Here is a 17,484-nt window from a genome sequence, read left to right as displayed (position 1 = left end):
ATGCCTCACAGAATTATCTGATGAATGAATAAACTAAAGTGAAGGTAGGAACTACTTTATGGCATATAGATTTGCATTCCCTTCAGGGCCAAAGAGGGTCCCAGACACAATCTGGCCGTCTCAAATTACTTTCTCAAAGCCTTTTCCTCCAGGCCCCTACTCATGCGCCAGGCCCAAATGTAAACTACGGACCCTCAATGCTTCTATTGGGTCCACAGGGACCATGAGGGAGGCAGCCAACTGGTGGTGTGTGTGTGGGGGGGTGCTGGCTGGCAAGGCAAAGCAAGAAAGCAGATGAGAAGTAGAGAAGTCACCAGTGTGGTCACCTGTCTCCTCTTCCAGTTGGGGGGATCTCTCCCCTTCGCTCTCACTACAGCTCCTGCTCCTTGGCCGTTTCCGGGAGTGCTGTTCATCATCGATGCTGGCCGGAGAGGCAGGAGAGCCCACTGCACCGTGGTCCTCGCCATTCTCCAGGGCCCTATCTGGGCTCCTCTGTAGCTTAACCCCATTCTTGGCCTTCTTGAAGAGGACTGAGGTGCGGCGGCCCACACCACTGAGTGGGGCACCAGCAGGGGCATCAGGGGCCATCAGAGATACTCTGTTGATGCCATTGTCACTGAGCAAGCGTTGCAAGGGCTCACTCCCAATCTGCAGAGGGGATTTTTCCAAGAGCTCATCTTCTTCCATCTTTTTGGGCTTTAGGAATCGGCTTGGAGGTTTGCTATCATTTATGGGTTTCAGAGTAGGGGGATCTGGAGGCGAGTCTTGCTCAGACAAGGAAGGAGCAGGCCCAGTGGGCTCCAGGGTTGGTGGGGGAGGCAGTTTGGAGTCATCTGTTAGACAAAAAGAGAACCTGCTTGAACATTTTAGAAAAAGTCTGCCCCTACAAGCCAGATACTGACACTGATGACCAAGAACCAAAGGCATGGGCTATTACAAATCTTGACGCATATGCCAGGTCTCCTTGTCTGAGGCAAAGAGAATGTAGAATTAAGCTTTATCTACATTAATGATTCTAAACCATGTGTATTAGAATCACCTAGGCAGTTTCTTAAAAATTCCAGTGTCGAGGTCCTATCCCAGACCAACTGAAACTATATCTCTAACTATGGGACTATGGGATATTTTTTTAAAAAGCTTTACCAGGTGATCTGATGAAATGAGTGTTACAAACCATTACTCCACACCTGAGAAAACTGAAAGCCAGCTGGCTTCGATCCTCAGGCAAGTTCAGCTTTACAGATTAGAAGTACACAATGCACATTCGACTCAAGTGTTTTCCCTTCTGCCAATGTATTTTGTCTCCTATCACCCAAGTAAAGCAAGTAGTACAAACAGAAAGAATAAGTTTACAAATGTGGAAAAATTAGAGCAAGTAAGTTAAATCAGTGGTTCCCAAACATGTCTGGTCTTTTGCCACTGTGAAACTTTTAAAAATTACAACTTTCAAGCCACAGCCCAGACTTCCTTCATCTGACTCTTTGAGAAGAGAGGCCTGGGAATTTTGTTTTGAAACTCACTGGGAAAAGCTCTTCTGGCCAGTCACTAGGCTGCACTGCCATAGCCCAGGAGTGCGATACAAGTGGCATGCTGACTGCCACCTAAAGAACCAGAAAGAGTGACTGCTAAATGGGACCTCCCAGCCATGTCCTTATTCTTGGTCAACCTAAAATAAAATGGACCATTTCTTGCAATTTGACCCCTTAAGCTCTGGAGATAACCGAACCCTCCTAGGCTGTGTGGATGACAGATCATCCCCCCAAGCTGTAGGCTCAGCTCTGAGGACCTGTATGAGGAGTACAATTTTGTCCCCAATGAAGGGGAAGGATGGAAAGCAGCTCAGCTTTATGACTGGTGAGACTGGTGAGAAAAGACTCCGGACATCTTTTGCAATCTGGCCTTTCTGCTTGGGATAGGTCTATAGACTTGGCCAGCTGGGGTCAAAGCCATGAGGTAGCTCAAGAAGCCAGACCATCTTTAGGGTCTTTCTTCCTTTTCTATTCTCCTACCCCACAACTTAATCTGTTCTAAGAGCCTATTTGCATGATGGCTCAAGGTGAGCTAATATTTAACTATTATGTGCAATACAGTCATATCAGGTACAAAACACTATAATGCTTTCTTACTGGTTAGTGAAGACCTGCTGGGCCCCAGTCTCTGAAACTCCCCAAACCTGTCCACAATCTAGCAATTTAACATCCCCATCAGTGGTCCCCAAGAACACACTCCAAAACAACAGCCAACATCCACTCTGCTGACTTTTGGTCTCTACTGATTATTACATATTTTGGATATCATCCCTGGATATACATGGAAGTGTGACCCCTCCAACAGTTTTTGCTTGCCCACAAGGGTCAGACCTAAGCTCAGGGAAGGATGCTTCCACTATGGGATTTCAGCTCAACCCTTACTCCGTTACATAGGCCTCCAACCCCCTGACTGCACCGTCTCTCACCTCTGTCCCCATCGTCTTCTGGCTCCTCCTGTGGGGCCTGCTCCAGCACAGCCACATCCCCCTGGGGCCCTGCTGGCAGCTCCCCATTGGACACAGTCTTGTTCAGTGATGGTGGCTGTGGTGGTGGTGGTGGCTGCGCCAGCTTCTGCCGAAGGGCATTGATCTCCCTGCGCAGTAGGCGGACGCGGCGGGTCCGGGCCCCACTGGACCGCATGGCGCTCACCAGGTCCAATTTCTCCAGCAGCTCCTTCAGCTGCACCTCCGGGGACAAATGGGCCCGGTTCTCTGGGATGAGGATGTTGTCCACTGCCAGGGAGAAGGGAGGACAGAAGGGGCTGAAGGACCTGCCCAGCCCAGGGCAAAGGGAAGGGACTGAATCCTTCGGATGCAAAATATTCTCCTGGAATGCTTGGGCCAGTGGCTTCTAGCAGTGTCACTGTGAGGCCTTGGCCCTGGTATCACCACCACCCAGAGGGCAGCCACAGGGACAAGGTCAGAATCTGGGAAACATCTGCAGGAAGCAGTTCACATCATAATTACAGGCTCCGTGGAGCAGGCACGAGGTAGCTTGGCAATCCCCCAGCCTGTGACTGGCTACTGCCACCGAGAAGCAGAGAGCAGGGACAGGCAGAATGCAGGGCTCAGAAGCAATTCCGTTTTCCTGCTCCTCTACCTCCACTCCTCTGAAAGAGCCAGGCATACCCTAGCATTGCACTCTCCCTGCTCCATGCTCGAAAGCCACAGGGAGGGCATCCAGAAGAGGAAGATCCCTCGTAAGGATTTAGCTTTTCAAACAGACAGCAAGTACCTGATTTCCTTTCCTGCCACTCAAGAAATACTTGGTAAATTAGTTAAACTTTAACTCCTGGAACTACTGCAGCCACAAGCAGGTTTATCTCAGCCTGTGCCTACTCTCAGCTCTCCTCCTCATGTCTACCCTATATAGCTCCAAGGTCCACCCTGATCCCTGGCTCTCTGGGCTCCATCCCTGTGCCTCCTCCTGGTCCCTCTTCTCCCCACCCATCCAGGCTTCTCACCGTCTTCCCAGGAGAAGCGGTAAAAGTCCTCCAATTTGGGTGACTCAGGCAAGTGGGTACCCCTCTCGGGGTCATAGCCGATGTTCTCTGCCTGCCGCCGGGCATGCCGCAAAATGGCCCCTCCCAGGTCCCGCAGGCGGACAGCTGCTCGGTGGAAAATTGTGTCTTTAGCATTATACTTCATGCAGTTGGTAACTATAAGGTTAAAGTCCTCCTCAAACTCCTCCAAGGTGCGGTACAGGTGAGATTCCAGCTTCCGCCTCATAGTAGAAAAATCCATTGGCTTGGATATGAATTCCAGGTAATCTGGAACCTAAACATATAAAACCTGTACAATTACAATAACCATTTACTAGCCAAACAGATGCACCCTTCACCGGTACTCTTGCCTCCCCATTTTCTGGTTTGGCACGCTGGCTCAGGCAGAGCCCCAGGGCCCTGGTTCCCCCTGGCTTCCTGACCCCTCACCCTGGGCAAGTCTACTAGCTTTGCCGGAAACCCCCAGGTTTTGTCCACCCTATGGCCCAACCCGTTTCTGGCCTACTCAGACCCTGCTTCCGATTCAGGAGGGGCTCACTGCTCGGGAAGTGTGAGGGAACTTGCCTCACTCAGGTTGACAGGTTCGGCAAAGATGTGAGCTGGATCCTTCTCCTGCAGCAAGTCCAGTGTGGTCCTCAGCAGCACGTTGAAGGGCATCAGCTCTAGCTCCATGGCAGCCTGCTGGACCTTGACCTGTGGAGAAGGTGGAAAGAGATCAGGATATCCCTTGCTGAGAGGCACCCAACAACTTCTTGATAACTTAACTTTCGCCAATCATGTACAACAAATTTTCAAAGGACGTAAACTGACCAGTATATGAGGAGCAATCACCCAGCCCTTGGCCCAGAAATAATGACCAACAGCTACCACTTTGTGGCTGTTGTATCAAGCACCTATGTATCAAGCACTATACCAAAAACTTCCAATAATATGTTAACACTTTCATAGTCCTTCTTAAATGCCAAGTAACATTCTAAACATTTTATATGATATTTTATATAAATACAAGCATTTTATATAATATAATGAGGTAGGTACAGATGAGGCATTTTACAAAGAAGCAACTGGAGCACAGCAAGAGTAACTGGCCTGAGCTACACAGCCAATAATGGGCAGAGTCCGGATTCAGTCCCAGACAGTCTGATTCCAGTGTGTGCTCCTGACTACTATGCCATGCTGCCTCTCTAGATTACCTCAGTTTATCATCACCATAACCCTGAGGGAGAAATGGCTATTATCCCCATTTTACAAATATGGAAACTGAGGTTTGGAAAGAGGAGGACGAGAAGTCACTAACCGACAAGAAAGGATTTAAAGCCAGGTCTGACTTCATCAAAAGAGCACACTGATGATTTAAAATGCGACCTGGGCCAGAATTCTCACTTAGTATGCTGAGGTATCGATCCCACTGGCCCTTGGGGCATCTGGGTTGGCTGGGGATAACAAGGGCCTGGAGGATTCCCTCCTCAGGGAGCAGCAGCCTTGTGCATTTATAGTAGTATGTTGCACAAATGAGATTTTCTATGTATGCCCTAACATTACAAGGTTGGGAAGCCATGGATTAGGCTATGAAATGTTCCTTCTTCCTGGTGACATCAAGAGAGGCCTGTCTGCTTCCTTTTCCCTTTTACTTCCCTGAACTGGAGGCAAGAAGCAAAGCTCAGCTGTGGGACCAGGCCTGAGATGGCACAGGCAGTTTGAATCCATGGAGAAGTCCTGAGATGCCCTCCAAGCCACCCACACATGCTAGGTACAGCAAGAGCTGCCCAGTCTCTCAGAAGCCTGTAGCCTCTGAGAGAAGGGCTTGTGCTGGGGCTGAACAGTGAAGGAAGGTTTGGACAAAGAAAGAAAGGAACATCTTTAACCCGGGCCTCTGAAGCATACAAGTAACAGCTGCTATGCCTAGACTGAATAGAACAGTTTTGGCTTGTCATTCATTCAATTAATAGTATTTACTCTCTGCCATGTGCAGAGTGTGCCAGTGGACACTTCAGAGAGGCAAAGACGATCGATAATGATGAGGAGGACACCAGCTGACACTTCAATAGCCCCTATGATGTGCCAGGCACTGTTCTAAGCTCTTTATACATACTGATATATCTCCTCTTCACAACCTTAGGACATGGGTTCTATTATTCCCCCCATTTTACAGTCAAGGAAACTGAGGTATAAAGAGATTAAGCAACTTACCAATGTCACATGAGCACTAAGTGACAGAACCAGGACTTAAACTCAGATCATCTGGTGGCACAGCTCATATTCCTAACCCCTGCGTTACACTACCTGCCTCAACGTTCCCCATGCTTAGATGCTCAGACCCTCCTTGTCTAAAGGTTGGAAAATTTCAATTAATCAAGATCATAAATGTTTTAAGGGCCAAGTGAAAACCCTTGGAAGCTCCCAGGCCAGCAGTGATGCCCATCAGAATGGCCTGAGAAGCTTTTCAAAAATACTCAAGATCAGACTCTGTCTGAGATTTTCTGAGTCAGAAACTCCAGATAATATAATAAGCCTCTGCGTGAGGCCACTAGATGCTGAATCCCCATGGTTAGAAGCCATGTGCAGCATCATACCCAGTACAGACTAGCAGGCCTTGGAGCATCCAGTGCTGAGCGGGAAAGGGAGGAAGTGGACACCAGGCAGAGGTTCCTGGCTCTCCTGATGTCACACTGATAGTGGGAGAAAGATCTTGAACAAAAGACCTGAGGCTGGCAGCTCTTCCCCACCTGTTCCCGCTTGAGCTTCTCTCTTTTGCGAATCAGCTCAATCAGCAGCCGTGCCCGCTCCAAGTCATGACGGAGCTTCTGCCAGTATTTTAGCTCTTCCTTTACTGCACTCGTCTTCTCATCTTGCTCTCGCTGTAGGAAGGAAGGGAAAGGAAGGTGGAGCTGGAGACCCGCTTCATGCCCGGAGTCCTCTCAGTGTTCCAGCCTCTCAGGGTCTCGAGAGGGAAGGGCCCTGCACCCTGGTTGAGCCACGTTCCCGAGAACCCTTCTGCCCCCTCTCTGCCCCATGACTCCCTCCTGAGTTCCCCCAGACTTGCAGCAACATTTCTTAACTGCCCCAAAATAACCACGGCTGGAGTGAGAGCTGGGACTGCTTCCCTGCCTCCTAAGGATGCCAGGGGGCAGCTGTGCCCCTTGGGGCTAGAAAGAGTTTCAGAAGGAAACTAACAGACACCTTGAACTGAAAGAATTTCACCCTAGAGCTGCCACTTGGCTAGAAAACAAAGTGAAGTTCTTACTACAAGCTTGTACTAACTAACTTGAACATACCTTAAAATACCACCAGCACCAAAAATCATGATTCCTACCCTAGAAGAGGTTACAGTAGAGTTGGCGGAAGAAGAGGCACAGGGTTTGACACACAAGGGCACAGCAGTATAAACATAATAAAAACTCAAGAGATACACTGAATATAAAATGCTGAGAGGATATAAAATAGAGAGGATCTGAGTGTGTTGGAGAGGGCCAGGGAAGGCTAACCATAGAAGCAATCTTACTAGGGTTTCACATGGTGATGGACATAAGGGAACAAAACCAAGACCACAGGGAAGAAGTATGAAGGCAGAATTAGTGATTCTTTGCTTGATGAAAAAAATAGCCTGGCCAGAGCAGAACAGCTAGAGAACCACAAAAGCCAAGGAATATCTAGGAATTCAGCTGGTAAGAAGCCTCAACTCCAGCAAAGCACCTGGATGTGGCCTGCCCAGAAAGGGGAATATATTCTGGAAAAGGAATATACTGGAAAATGGTGTGTAAGACAGTATCCATCGCACAGCAAAGAAAGAATTAGAGGTGGAAGACTCCCTAGAAAGCTATTTCTGAAATTAAGGGGGTAAAGGGCATGGGTGAGCAGAGGAGCTGTAGCATGGGGACAAAGGACCATATACTGATAAACTCCTCCCAAAACAGCATAAGAGCTGATTGACTGTGGCTTGTTGTGGAGGAAAAATCAAAATTAACTCCAAGATGGGGAATGCCAGAGGTTAGGAGAGGGAAGGATCCATGTCAATAATGGGGAGGGGCCTCTGGATGGCCCAGTCAGTTAAGCATCGGGCTCTTGATTTCAGCTCAGGTTATGGTCTCCTGGGATAGAGCCCCATGTTAAGCTCCACACTCAGTGGGGAGTCTCCTTGAGGATTCTCTCCCTCTGCCCCTCCCCTTGCTCTCTCTCTCTTAATAAATCTTAAAAAAAAAAAAAGGAAAAATACATTTACCAAGAGGAAGGATGATAATGAATTCAGCTTCCAATAACTGAATTCTAGGAAACAGTATCTACGTGGACATCTGTGGGGCCCCTGCCCCAGAGGGACTGAGATCAAAAAAAAGGAATGAGGACAAGACAAGAAACATGGAGCTATTGCCACACTTCCTTATAACTATTGAGAGTATAGGAGCTCTCCCAGCAAATGGGGAGCCAGTAGAGCCCCTGGGAATGTTATTACAGAGGAGTAAAAAGTCGGGTCAACACAAGGTGCAGCCAGCCACATGGAGGAGGAGGGAAATGGGGTCACAGAGAAGCTCTAAGACGAGGTGATCCATGATTCCATGATGTCAAATGTAGCACAATGGCCAATATGGTGAGAATGTGAGGTACGGCTTGCTGGGCTGGAAGGAGGTGCCTGATGTTCTAGGAGAGCCTACAGAGGAGCAGGCAGACCACTTCAAGGAGTGCAGACTTGCACTTCAGGACTTTAGGTAAAAAAGACAAAAGCGCAAGCAAATAGAACTCAGAGGGCATAAGAGTCACATAAAAGACTGCTTCATCTCTGGGGTGGTGGTGTGGAAATATTAGAAGGCAGAAGCAATGGAGCAAGTGAAAATAGAAAAAGAACTAAAGATGGTTGAAAAACAAAACAAGAAAAAAAAAAAACAGGAGGTCTCCAACCAATTCAGTAAATGCTAAACGTGCAGGAGCTCTGTAGCTAAAAAGCTACCACAACTGGCCAGGCTCTGTGCAACAATTTAGATGGCATATTCATGTGTTTTCTACAAAACATTTTTTGGCAGATGTCAGTATAGTGTCTTAAGGAAAGTACTCCTTGTCCTAATTCATGCAACCCGACTGCCTGGCCCTCATTCAACCCACTTCTTCCTTTCTGCCACGTCTATGAAGTTTTCCCTATATCTATGGAAAGCTGGGCTTGCTCTCTACTCTCCCCTAGAATTTGCTTCAAAGTCAAGCCTTCCCCATCTAGAAGGAGATGCTGTCTGGGCCCAAGAACTCTACATGCTGGAGGTCATGCCTGGGAGATGCCACCTGGAGGGGTGACCGCCTACAGGCAAAGGCTCTGCAGAGGGCTCAGGGAGGGTGCCCCAACCATCCCTCCTCCTTCTTCACACTCCACCTCCTCTACCCCTTCGATCACTTCACCTACCTGCTCGGCGTTTCTTTGGGACTGCAGGTGGGAGTGCAGGCGCCGGATGAGAGGGACGCCATTCCGTGCCTGCCGCTTCAGTAGCCAGTAGTTGTGAAGCCGCTGTATGAATTGGTTTTTCCTCTGAAAGGAGAGACCACTACAGATCTTGTTCAACCTTGAGTAGAGGCACAGGGAAGTGAAAGACAAGGTCAGTGGGCAACCCTGATTACAGCCTCCTTTTAAACCCCGTTTCATTTCTAAACCTTATATATAAAGGAAGAATAAAGTGGCCAAATGCCTCACCTCAGAGAAAGGCTTAAAAAAAGACAGCAAAGTTAAGCAGCTCAGATTCAGCATGAGATAGATGTATCACTTGATTTTCCATCTCCTACCTTATAGTCCTGATTCTCCAAAAGAACACTTTTCCAGGAATCCTGTTTCCTACGGTCCTGGATCCTGAGAAACAGGCCTGTGCCCTGAACTCTTGATAAAGGCAGCAAAAGAGAGCAGGGACTTAAGTAAACCGTGGGCAATGTGGTCACTACTTCCTCTGCCCTGTGGCTGAGGGTCCCCCCAGATCAGGGAATAATCCACAGGCAAGCTGGAAGGGAAACTACTAGAAGTACACCAGGCTACTGCTTTCTGAGCTCAGATGCAACATCTTGGAGCTGTCTGACCTCTGGTTTTTCATGAAAGATCTCAGCAGCTTAAAAAGGTCTAATTTTGAACGAAAAGAAAAAAAAAAGTACTGGATAAGAGGATGGAGAATCTGCAAACTTAGCTGGCTAAACTAACCCAATAGAGGTCATAAGGTCAGGATTTAAGCCAATAATACGTGGGGCAGCGGTGGGGGCGGGGTGGGAGAGGTGGGAGTGAAAGGGGCAGGAGTTAATGAGAGCCTGTAATCTTTATCCTACTAGCCCTGTTGTAAGATTGGTAACATTAGTCTCACAGTAACAAAAGATGGAAAGGCAGCTTAGGAACAGAGGCTGGATGAACTGTCAAAGTCACTAATGCAGCTAGGAAGCTGAAGGAGCTGGATGAGATGTGAATCGATGATCTCTCTGCTATAGCATCCTGTGTCCCAAAGTTGGCTCTCCACAGAGGAAGCAAGGCCTCTGTGCCCCTGTTGGGTTTCCTCCACTTTTTCTCTTCATCTCACTCCACTGAGAGGAAGGTAAGTGTGGCTAAACAAGAAAGTAGAAGCTAAGGATGGGCATGGTGGGCTGGGTATTGCTCACCCAGGCCCTGTACCTTTCCACAGTCAGACATTCCTGCCCCAAAGCCAAGCTTATGAAATCAAGGCCTAGGCCTTTCCCCAGAGAACAGATCCCCCACCAATGCCCATGCCAAGCACACCTGCCCAGATGCAGGCAGTCCCCTCCCTCTACAACCTCTTGGCCATGGAGGGTTCCCACAGCATCTGTGCAGGTAGGGAAAAGAATAATAAAACAGCAGCAGCAGCAGTAGCCACCGTTTATTGAGCGCTTACTATTTACCAGGCACTGTGCTAAGTGCTTTACTTATACCATCTCATTTATTTCTCACAACAACCCTATGAGACTCATTTACAAAGAAATAAGGCTTAAAAAAGTAACCTGCCAAAGGTCACACAGGTAATAACAGGAGCATTCAAAGCAGGTCTGTCTAGTTTTTCTTAGCCAGCGTGCTGTGCTGGCCCCTGCAAGATACATCTATCAGAGCACACACAACAACCAAAAAAAAAAAAAAAAAAAAGTCTAGTCGCAGGACACAGCCACCCTAAGGATGTTACTAAGCACGGACCAGCTCAACAACAGGGAAGAGTGTAGCCAAAAACAGCTCTGTGACTAAAAGACGGTTCCAGTTGACTGAATTCTAACTCCAGCCATGGATTGCCACAAGAGCCTCTCCCCTCCTACTCTCTTTCCACGACTGTGCCTCCTTCCCAGACTGACAAGTCTGGGTGTGTGCTCCCCTTACAACAACTCATTCCCTGCTATCCTCTAGCACACTTTCCTCCCTATCCTTTTCAACAAGAGAAAGAGGCCAACAGGAACAGAGCCTGGAGGTATCATGAGTCCCAGCCTGTGGTTAGGTTCTATGCTTCCCACCTGGTTCCAGCCCTTTGAACAGGACTTGGCATATAGTAAGTGCTCAATAAACAACTCATTGAATGAATAAAGGAGTGAACAACTTTACCTCCTGTGGCAGCAGTTTCTTCATCTGGGGGTATGGGAGAAGGTGCAAGGACTACATTAGATCAATAATCTCCAAGATTCCTTCGTGTTCTAATACTATTTACTTTCTAAAGAATATCACCCTTCAGATGAGCATCCACTGGGAAATCTTTCTGGTCTTTTGCTTTTCTGCCCTCCAACAACTACTTCATTGATGGTCAAAAATAGGTACAATGGTCCCTCTATAGACTCAGTAGGGAGCAAGGTGGATTAGCTATACAGCTGAATCGAATGAGCCTGTTTCCCCTAAATCTAAAAGCTTCTCAAGAAGAGAAACAGCATGTCTTCCCCACACCACCACCCCCTCACATAAAGCCCCCATCATTCCTAGAACAGAGCTTTCGAACAAGAGACATCCATACTGACCCCCTGAAACAGTGGTTCTCAGTCCTATCCCCACAGGGGTTTTTGGTAACATATGTGGGGGAGTGTCTGAGTTTGTCACAAAGCCCATGCAATGAGGGAGGGGACGCAAATGGCACTTACAGACAAAGATCAGAGATGCTAAACATTGAGAAAGTATAGGACTGTCCTAATAATGAAGAATTGTCCTGTCCCAAATACCACTTGTGCACCTGTTGAAAAATACTGTTTAAGACACCCTTCACCTGGGTTTCTAAGCAACTAACTGTCTCACCTGGAAGCAAATGAAACACATTGCTCTCAGGGCATAATCAAAACCACAAACCAAACCAGGGTCCAAAGGAGAAGTCTAAATTTGACAGCACAGAAGAGAACAAACGTTCACCAACCATGCTTGGGGAATGAGGTCCTGGCTCAGGACCAATACCAGCCCAAAAAGAAACCATCGGTCCACGGGGAGCCCTCCTGGGCAGGCTTACCTATAAGAGGGTATCTGTGGGACAGTGACCATGGGGACAGTGGAGGGCGTATCTCGGCCCACTTCCTCCGGCTCCTTCTTGATCTTCTGCTTCAAAGTCATCTTGTTCTTCTTGGGCACCCCCTTGAGGGGGCCACCCACCCCACCTTGGCCTTCATCTTCCTCCTCCTCTTCCACCTCTTCCTTCTCTTCTTCCTCTCCACAGCCTTCCTTCAGCCCTTCCTCATCCCCAGTCTCACTGAGGCTCCCAGGGGAGTCCCCCTTCCTCCTTCCAGTGGCAGCTCCTGGCGGTGAATGGGCCTCACAGTAGGCAGTCTTGCGTACTGTGAAGATGGTGCCGTTGAGGCTGGTCTCACGCATGGGCTCGATCTTCATGAAGAGCCCAGCCCGCTGTGCACATGTCACATGGAAGGCTGTGTAGCAGTTTACCTTATGGCACTGGATGGCTGCCCCCAGCCCCTTCTGCTTGCAGATATAGCAGGTGAGTTTCCAGCGGGCAGGTGGGATGTTGTCGATGCCCTCAATGGGCTCCAGGAACACGGTGTTAGCGAAGCAGACTTCAGGGATCCAGATGGCACACACCACGTGTGCCCAGTGCCCATCGCTGGTCTGTTTGAAGGCGCCACCCTTATTGGGGCAGAGGACACAATCCACAGGCCGGGAGGGAGACTGCAGGCAGCAGCGGCAGAGCCACTGGCCCTCGGGGATGTAGGGGACACCATAGCACTCCTGGTGTACAGCCAAGTTGCAGATGTCACAGAAGAGAATGACGTTGCTGTTGTGGCATTCATCGTCCAGACACACACAGCAAAAGGCATCTTCGTCAATAAGCGACTGCTGGGCCCCACTGCTGCGACTCTCCAAGTAGGACTCCTTCTCAAGCCGGTCGACCAGCAGCTCAAAGGTGTCTGCTGACACCAAACTGTGCCCATCTACACGCCGCTTCTCATTCACCATGTCCAGCCAGGCAAGGTCCTCCTCATCCATGTCATACTCTACCTCTGCATCCAGGTCTTCGGGTGGCTTCTCGATGTAGCGGTAATAGGCAGCAGGCAGCGGGGGGGCTTCTGGCTGGCTGCCTGAGTCCACCATGCGAAAGCTGGGTTGTGGGAGGTGGAAGGAAGTGCCGGACGCATGCTTGGAACAGGACTCCTTTTTCTTGCCCTTGGAGGAAGGTTTTTTGGACTTGCCAGGGAACTGAGGTTGCTCACTGTTTTCCTTGTTGCTGTTGCATTCGGTGATATCCTGGGCGGTCAGCTCATCTTCTGTGATGATCTTGAGTGGGTCATAGATGCTAATTCGATGCAGGCGTCCATCAATGTCCACCTCGACAATCCGCTGGGCCTGGGCATATGTCAAGGTTTCCCGAGTAGGCGAGCACTTCAGACTGTAGGGGGATGGGGAGCGCCGGCCCTCGGCATTCTGCCGCGACTTCCGGCGAGGCTTCCTCATGGCACCAGGGAATCAAGGGAACAGGCCTAAGGAGAAACCAGGAGACTGGGCTAAAGGCTCAGGCATGCACTCATTTACCCTTCCACCTGAGTGGCCACCAAGAAAGAAGACTGTCTCTTCCCTCTGTCTGAACATCCTGTCCCTCAGACATCCACACAGCTTGCTCCTTCAAGTTTGTTTTTTTGGTTTTTTTTTTTTTTTAAACAAACACTGCTTCTCAATGAGAGCCTCTCCCACCACTCTTCCCTAAAACTGCAAACCTCTTTCATCCTGCTTTACTTTTCACTGTAACACTCACAATTTTTTATTATGCTATGTTACTTGCCTATTTATCATGAATGTTCGCTTCCTTCCATTAAAAATGTAAGCTCAGTGGGGCACCTAGGTGGCTCAGTGGGTTAAGCCTCTGCCTTCGGCTCAGGTCATGATCTCAGGGTCCTGGGATCGAGCCCCACATCAGGCTCTCTGCTCAGCAGGGAGCCTGCTTCCTCCTCTCTCTCTCTCTCTCTACCTGCTTCTCTGCCTACTTGTGATCTGTCACATAAATAAATAAAATCTTAAAAAAAAAAAAAGACTCTGCCTTCAGCTCAAGTCATGATCTCAGGGTCCTGGAATCGAGTCCTGCATCAGGCTCTCTGCTAGGCAGGGAGCCTGCTTCCTCCTCTCTCTCTCTCTCTGTCTCTGCCTGCCTCTCTGCCTACTTGTGATCTCTCTCTGTCAAATAAATAAAATCTTTAAAAAAAAAAAAAAAAGTAAGCTCTGTGAGGGGAAATATTTTTGTCTATCTTGTTCACTGCTGTATCCCCAGGACCTGGAATGGTGCCTGGCTCTTAAGTAAGCACTAAATAAGTATTAGTTGCATGAAAGAAATGCAACATGCCTGCCTGATCCCTGCCCTCCAGGTGCTCCATCAAATTAAAGGGACAGAAAAGTAAAGAGATCATTACAGTACAACATGGGGAGACATCTAAAGTTCTAACGATATACATAAGGCTGTGGGATAGCTAACTATGGAAGAGGAAGGAGAGGTCAAGGGCTCAGAAAAAAAGAAAACAAAAATAATATGCACTTGCAAGCTCTGTACATGACCAGTGGCCCCATCATAGGATCAAAAGCTCATTGGTCTAGAGCCCTCTCCCAACCAATCTTAGAATGATCAAAAAACCCTATCTCCTGACCACACCCAGAAGTGAAGAGGCAAAGGCACCTGAAATGTCTACTATGTGGAATCTATAAAGACTTCAAACTACAGTATGCAGGGTTTTCTCTGGAAATCACAGCACTGAGGATGCACTGACTAGTACATCTCTAAGCAGAAACACTGGAAGCTCTAGGAGTGGCCCCAAGTGGCACTGAGTTTTAAGTGGCCTATCTGGGACCCTCACTGGACCTACAGCCAAGGTGACTAGGAATACACCTGAGGTAAACTCTCAAAGCATTTTGTTACCTCAAAAAAACTTACATCTAATCTACCCTTGTGTAGCAAGGATAAAGCCCTGAAGTTTCCCACATCACTCTTTGGGTAAAGGGAACTATGACAAGCCCGTAAGGAGCTGTGGTAGCAGTTACTGAGGCCATCACTACCAGGAAAGACATTAGGGGATATGGTACCCCAAGGTGTGGGCAGAGACCTGGGAAGGTACGCACAGTGAGAGGATTTCGAAGAGAAAAAGAGTTTGTCACCTTGGTTGCAGGATCTACCATTTTTATCTATGAAGTAGAGACGATGATAATTTAGCACACTTTTGCAAACTATAAATCCCTTTTACTTTTTTTAAAAGATACTATTTTTTTTTTTTTAATTTCTAAGTAATCTCTACCCCCACTGTGGGGCTTGAACTCAACTCTGAGATCAAGAGTTGCATGCTCTACCAACTGAGTCAGCCAGGTGGCCCAATCCCCTTTACTCTTAAAATTTCTCTCCACTAGTTTGGGAGGCAGAATAGCTTTTATCATCTCCATTTTACAGATGAAGAAACAAGCTCAGAAAGGTATCACTCAACCCAAAGGTAGTTGAGTGATAAAGCTACAATTCAAACCGAGATGATGGGTTGAACTCATTTCACTGGGAAGAACACCACAGAGATGCCATGGTCTAGAACGAAATGAGTCTCTGGGGCACTCCAGGTGCTAATCTTGGCCCTGTGTGACCTGGAGAAAGTCACTTAATCTCCCTGTGCCTCCAGACTCCACCAATAAAATGAGAATAAAATCTACCTTTTAGGGGTTGCCATACGCTAATGAGGTTTATTAACATCCTTATTTAAAAGGCTTTCCAATCCCAAGGTGTGACTGAAACAAACAAAAAACAACTTGGCTGAGGAACAGGGCCAGGCAGGGACACACCCCAACAGAATCATCACAGCAATTCTGTCCAGGCTTCAGAGGCCCTTGGCCACTATATGCCTGACAAATGTCAACTCCCTGGGGGTAGTCCCAGCCAAAAGACCTGCTTCATTGTCCCCACGCCCACCCGGCCCTCCCCTCGTGGGAAGGGAGATCCTTGCAAAGGTATGAAAATCTACCTCAACACTAACCAGAAATAGTTTAGACAGAGGGTATGGAGCCCCCTTTGTTAAAGCGCTGTATATTCTTCCTCCCTACCTGCTACCTCCTTGGCAGCCTGGGTTAGCCCTCATCCAGGCAGCAAGTATCTGTGGAGAACCTCTTGGGTCCTACCCCCCTGCCTCTAAACACTGGAAGGGCAAATTCTGGAGAGGGAAGGGCTCCTGCTGAGGAAATGAGTTTCGCCCACAAGGAGTTTACAGTCCAGTTTTTTGGCGGGATTTTCTCAACCCACACAGCCGTTCCCACAAACACCTCCAAATACCCCCAACACCCCCGGGGGCTCCTCAGCACCCCTAAGCCCCCACTCGTCCATCCCACCCAGGTCCCCAAAGAACGAGGAGTTTCTGCAATTAGGCTGTATCCCCTGCACCCCCACGAGAGACTCATGAGACAGGGGAAAGACCCAACTAAGGCTCTTGCTCCTTTAAAAGGGCACCTCTTCCAGAAGAATCTTGACCCTTCCGAGGAGAAAGGAGGGAAATAACATCTCCACCCCTGAGGGGAGGGGGCGAGAGCGCCAGAGACAGACTGACGCGGAGTCCGACCCTCAGACAGAAAAAGCTAGCGCCAGCGAACCAGCGGGGCAGAGAGGCGGGCGCCCATTGGTCGTCTCACCTGCCCGTCAGGAGGAACCTGGGGTGCAAGGGACGCTCAGGGGGTGGAACACTCCTCTGGTCTGACCAATCGGAGAACATGGCGGGGGCGGGGCTCGGCGGCTCGCCAGCCAGGGCCAGGGGGGAGGGAAACAAGATGGCGGCTGCGGGAGGGGGTCCTCGCTTTTCAGCTCCCCCCTCACCCGCTTCTTCTTCCCCGCCGCCGCCCTCGCTCCAGGAGAGCGCTTTCGGGCCGCCCCCGCCCCACTCGGGAAGCCCCCTGCTTCTCTCTCGTCGCCCCCCCACCCGCGCAATCCCTGGTCCCCGTAGGCCCCGCTGCCCCCGCCCTCGCTCTGTCCGGCCCCGCTGCCACCCCCATTACCTCAGCCGCCGGCCCGGCCCCACCGTTCGGGGCCCCTGGGCGCTGGCGGGCCGGCCGTCGAGCAGGTCGGCGCGGCCCGGGGAGCGGAGCGCGACCTCCTCCCGCGCTGGCCTCCGCGGCCACTGCCGTGCCCCCTCCCGGCCCGCGCTGGGGCCCCGGCCCGGCTGCCGCCGCCGCTCCCGGGGGAGGAGGGGGAATGAAGCCGCTGCCGCCGCCGCTGCCGCCACGGAGCCCGGCCGAGGGGAGGGAGGGATCAGCCCCCAGGCAGGATCCGCCCCTCCGGCCTCCCCCCCGCCACCTCCACCCCTTCCCTCGCTCCCTCCCTGGCTCCGCGGGCTCTCCCGCTGAACAGGAGCTAGAGCGCGAAAGAGGGGGGAACGGGAAGAAAATCCCCCCGCCCGTCCCCGGCGCGGCGGCGGCCGGGGCGGCGCGGAGAGGAGCGCGGAGCCGCCGCCGCCACGGGGCACCGTCCCCGGCTCGGCCTCACGGTGGCGGTGCGGACGCGGTAGGGGCGCCGAGCAGAGACGGGGTCTGCC

General features: G+C 50.1%; 1 protein-coding gene across 3 annotated transcripts in view; it reads right to left on the bottom strand.

Annotated features, from left to right (window-relative positions):
- BRPF3 (bromodomain and PHD finger containing 3) overlaps positions 1-17,127 on the bottom strand; it is a 34,674-nt gene extending 17,547 nt beyond the window's left edge. For 2 of the 3 annotated variants that reach the window (XM_045074777.1, XM_045074779.1), the window contains exons 1-8: positions 16,949-17,127; positions 11,955-13,431; positions 8,912-9,068; positions 6,258-6,389; positions 4,096-4,224; positions 3,493-3,805; positions 2,456-2,761; positions 327-833 (exon numbers count right to left, since the gene is read on the bottom strand). In XM_045074777.1, coding sequence (XP_044930712.1) covers positions 327-833; positions 2,456-2,761; positions 3,493-3,805; positions 4,096-4,224; positions 6,258-6,389; positions 8,912-9,068; positions 11,955-13,405 — 2,995 coding nt within the window. In that variant the 5' untranslated portion in view covers positions 13,406-13,431; positions 16,949-17,127. Of the gene's footprint in view, positions 1-326; positions 834-2,455; positions 2,762-3,492; positions 3,806-4,095; positions 4,225-6,257; positions 6,390-8,911; positions 9,069-11,954; positions 13,432-16,588; positions 16,694-16,948 lie in introns of those variants that run through there. The other variant, XM_045074778.1, reaches the window with a different exon arrangement.
- Positions 17,128-17,484: the final 357 nt, after the last annotated feature.

Source organism: Mustela putorius, unplaced genomic scaffold, assembly GCF_011764305.1.
Source record: "Mustela putorius furo isolate JIRA1106 unplaced genomic scaffold, ASM1176430v1.1 tig00000135_pilon_pilon_pilon, whole genome shotgun sequence".
NCBI classification, from domain to species: Eukaryota; Metazoa; Chordata; class Mammalia; order Carnivora; family Mustelidae; genus Mustela; species Mustela putorius.
Note: the sequence above shows the minus strand (reverse complement) of the source record. Positions and strands in the feature narration are given on the sequence as shown.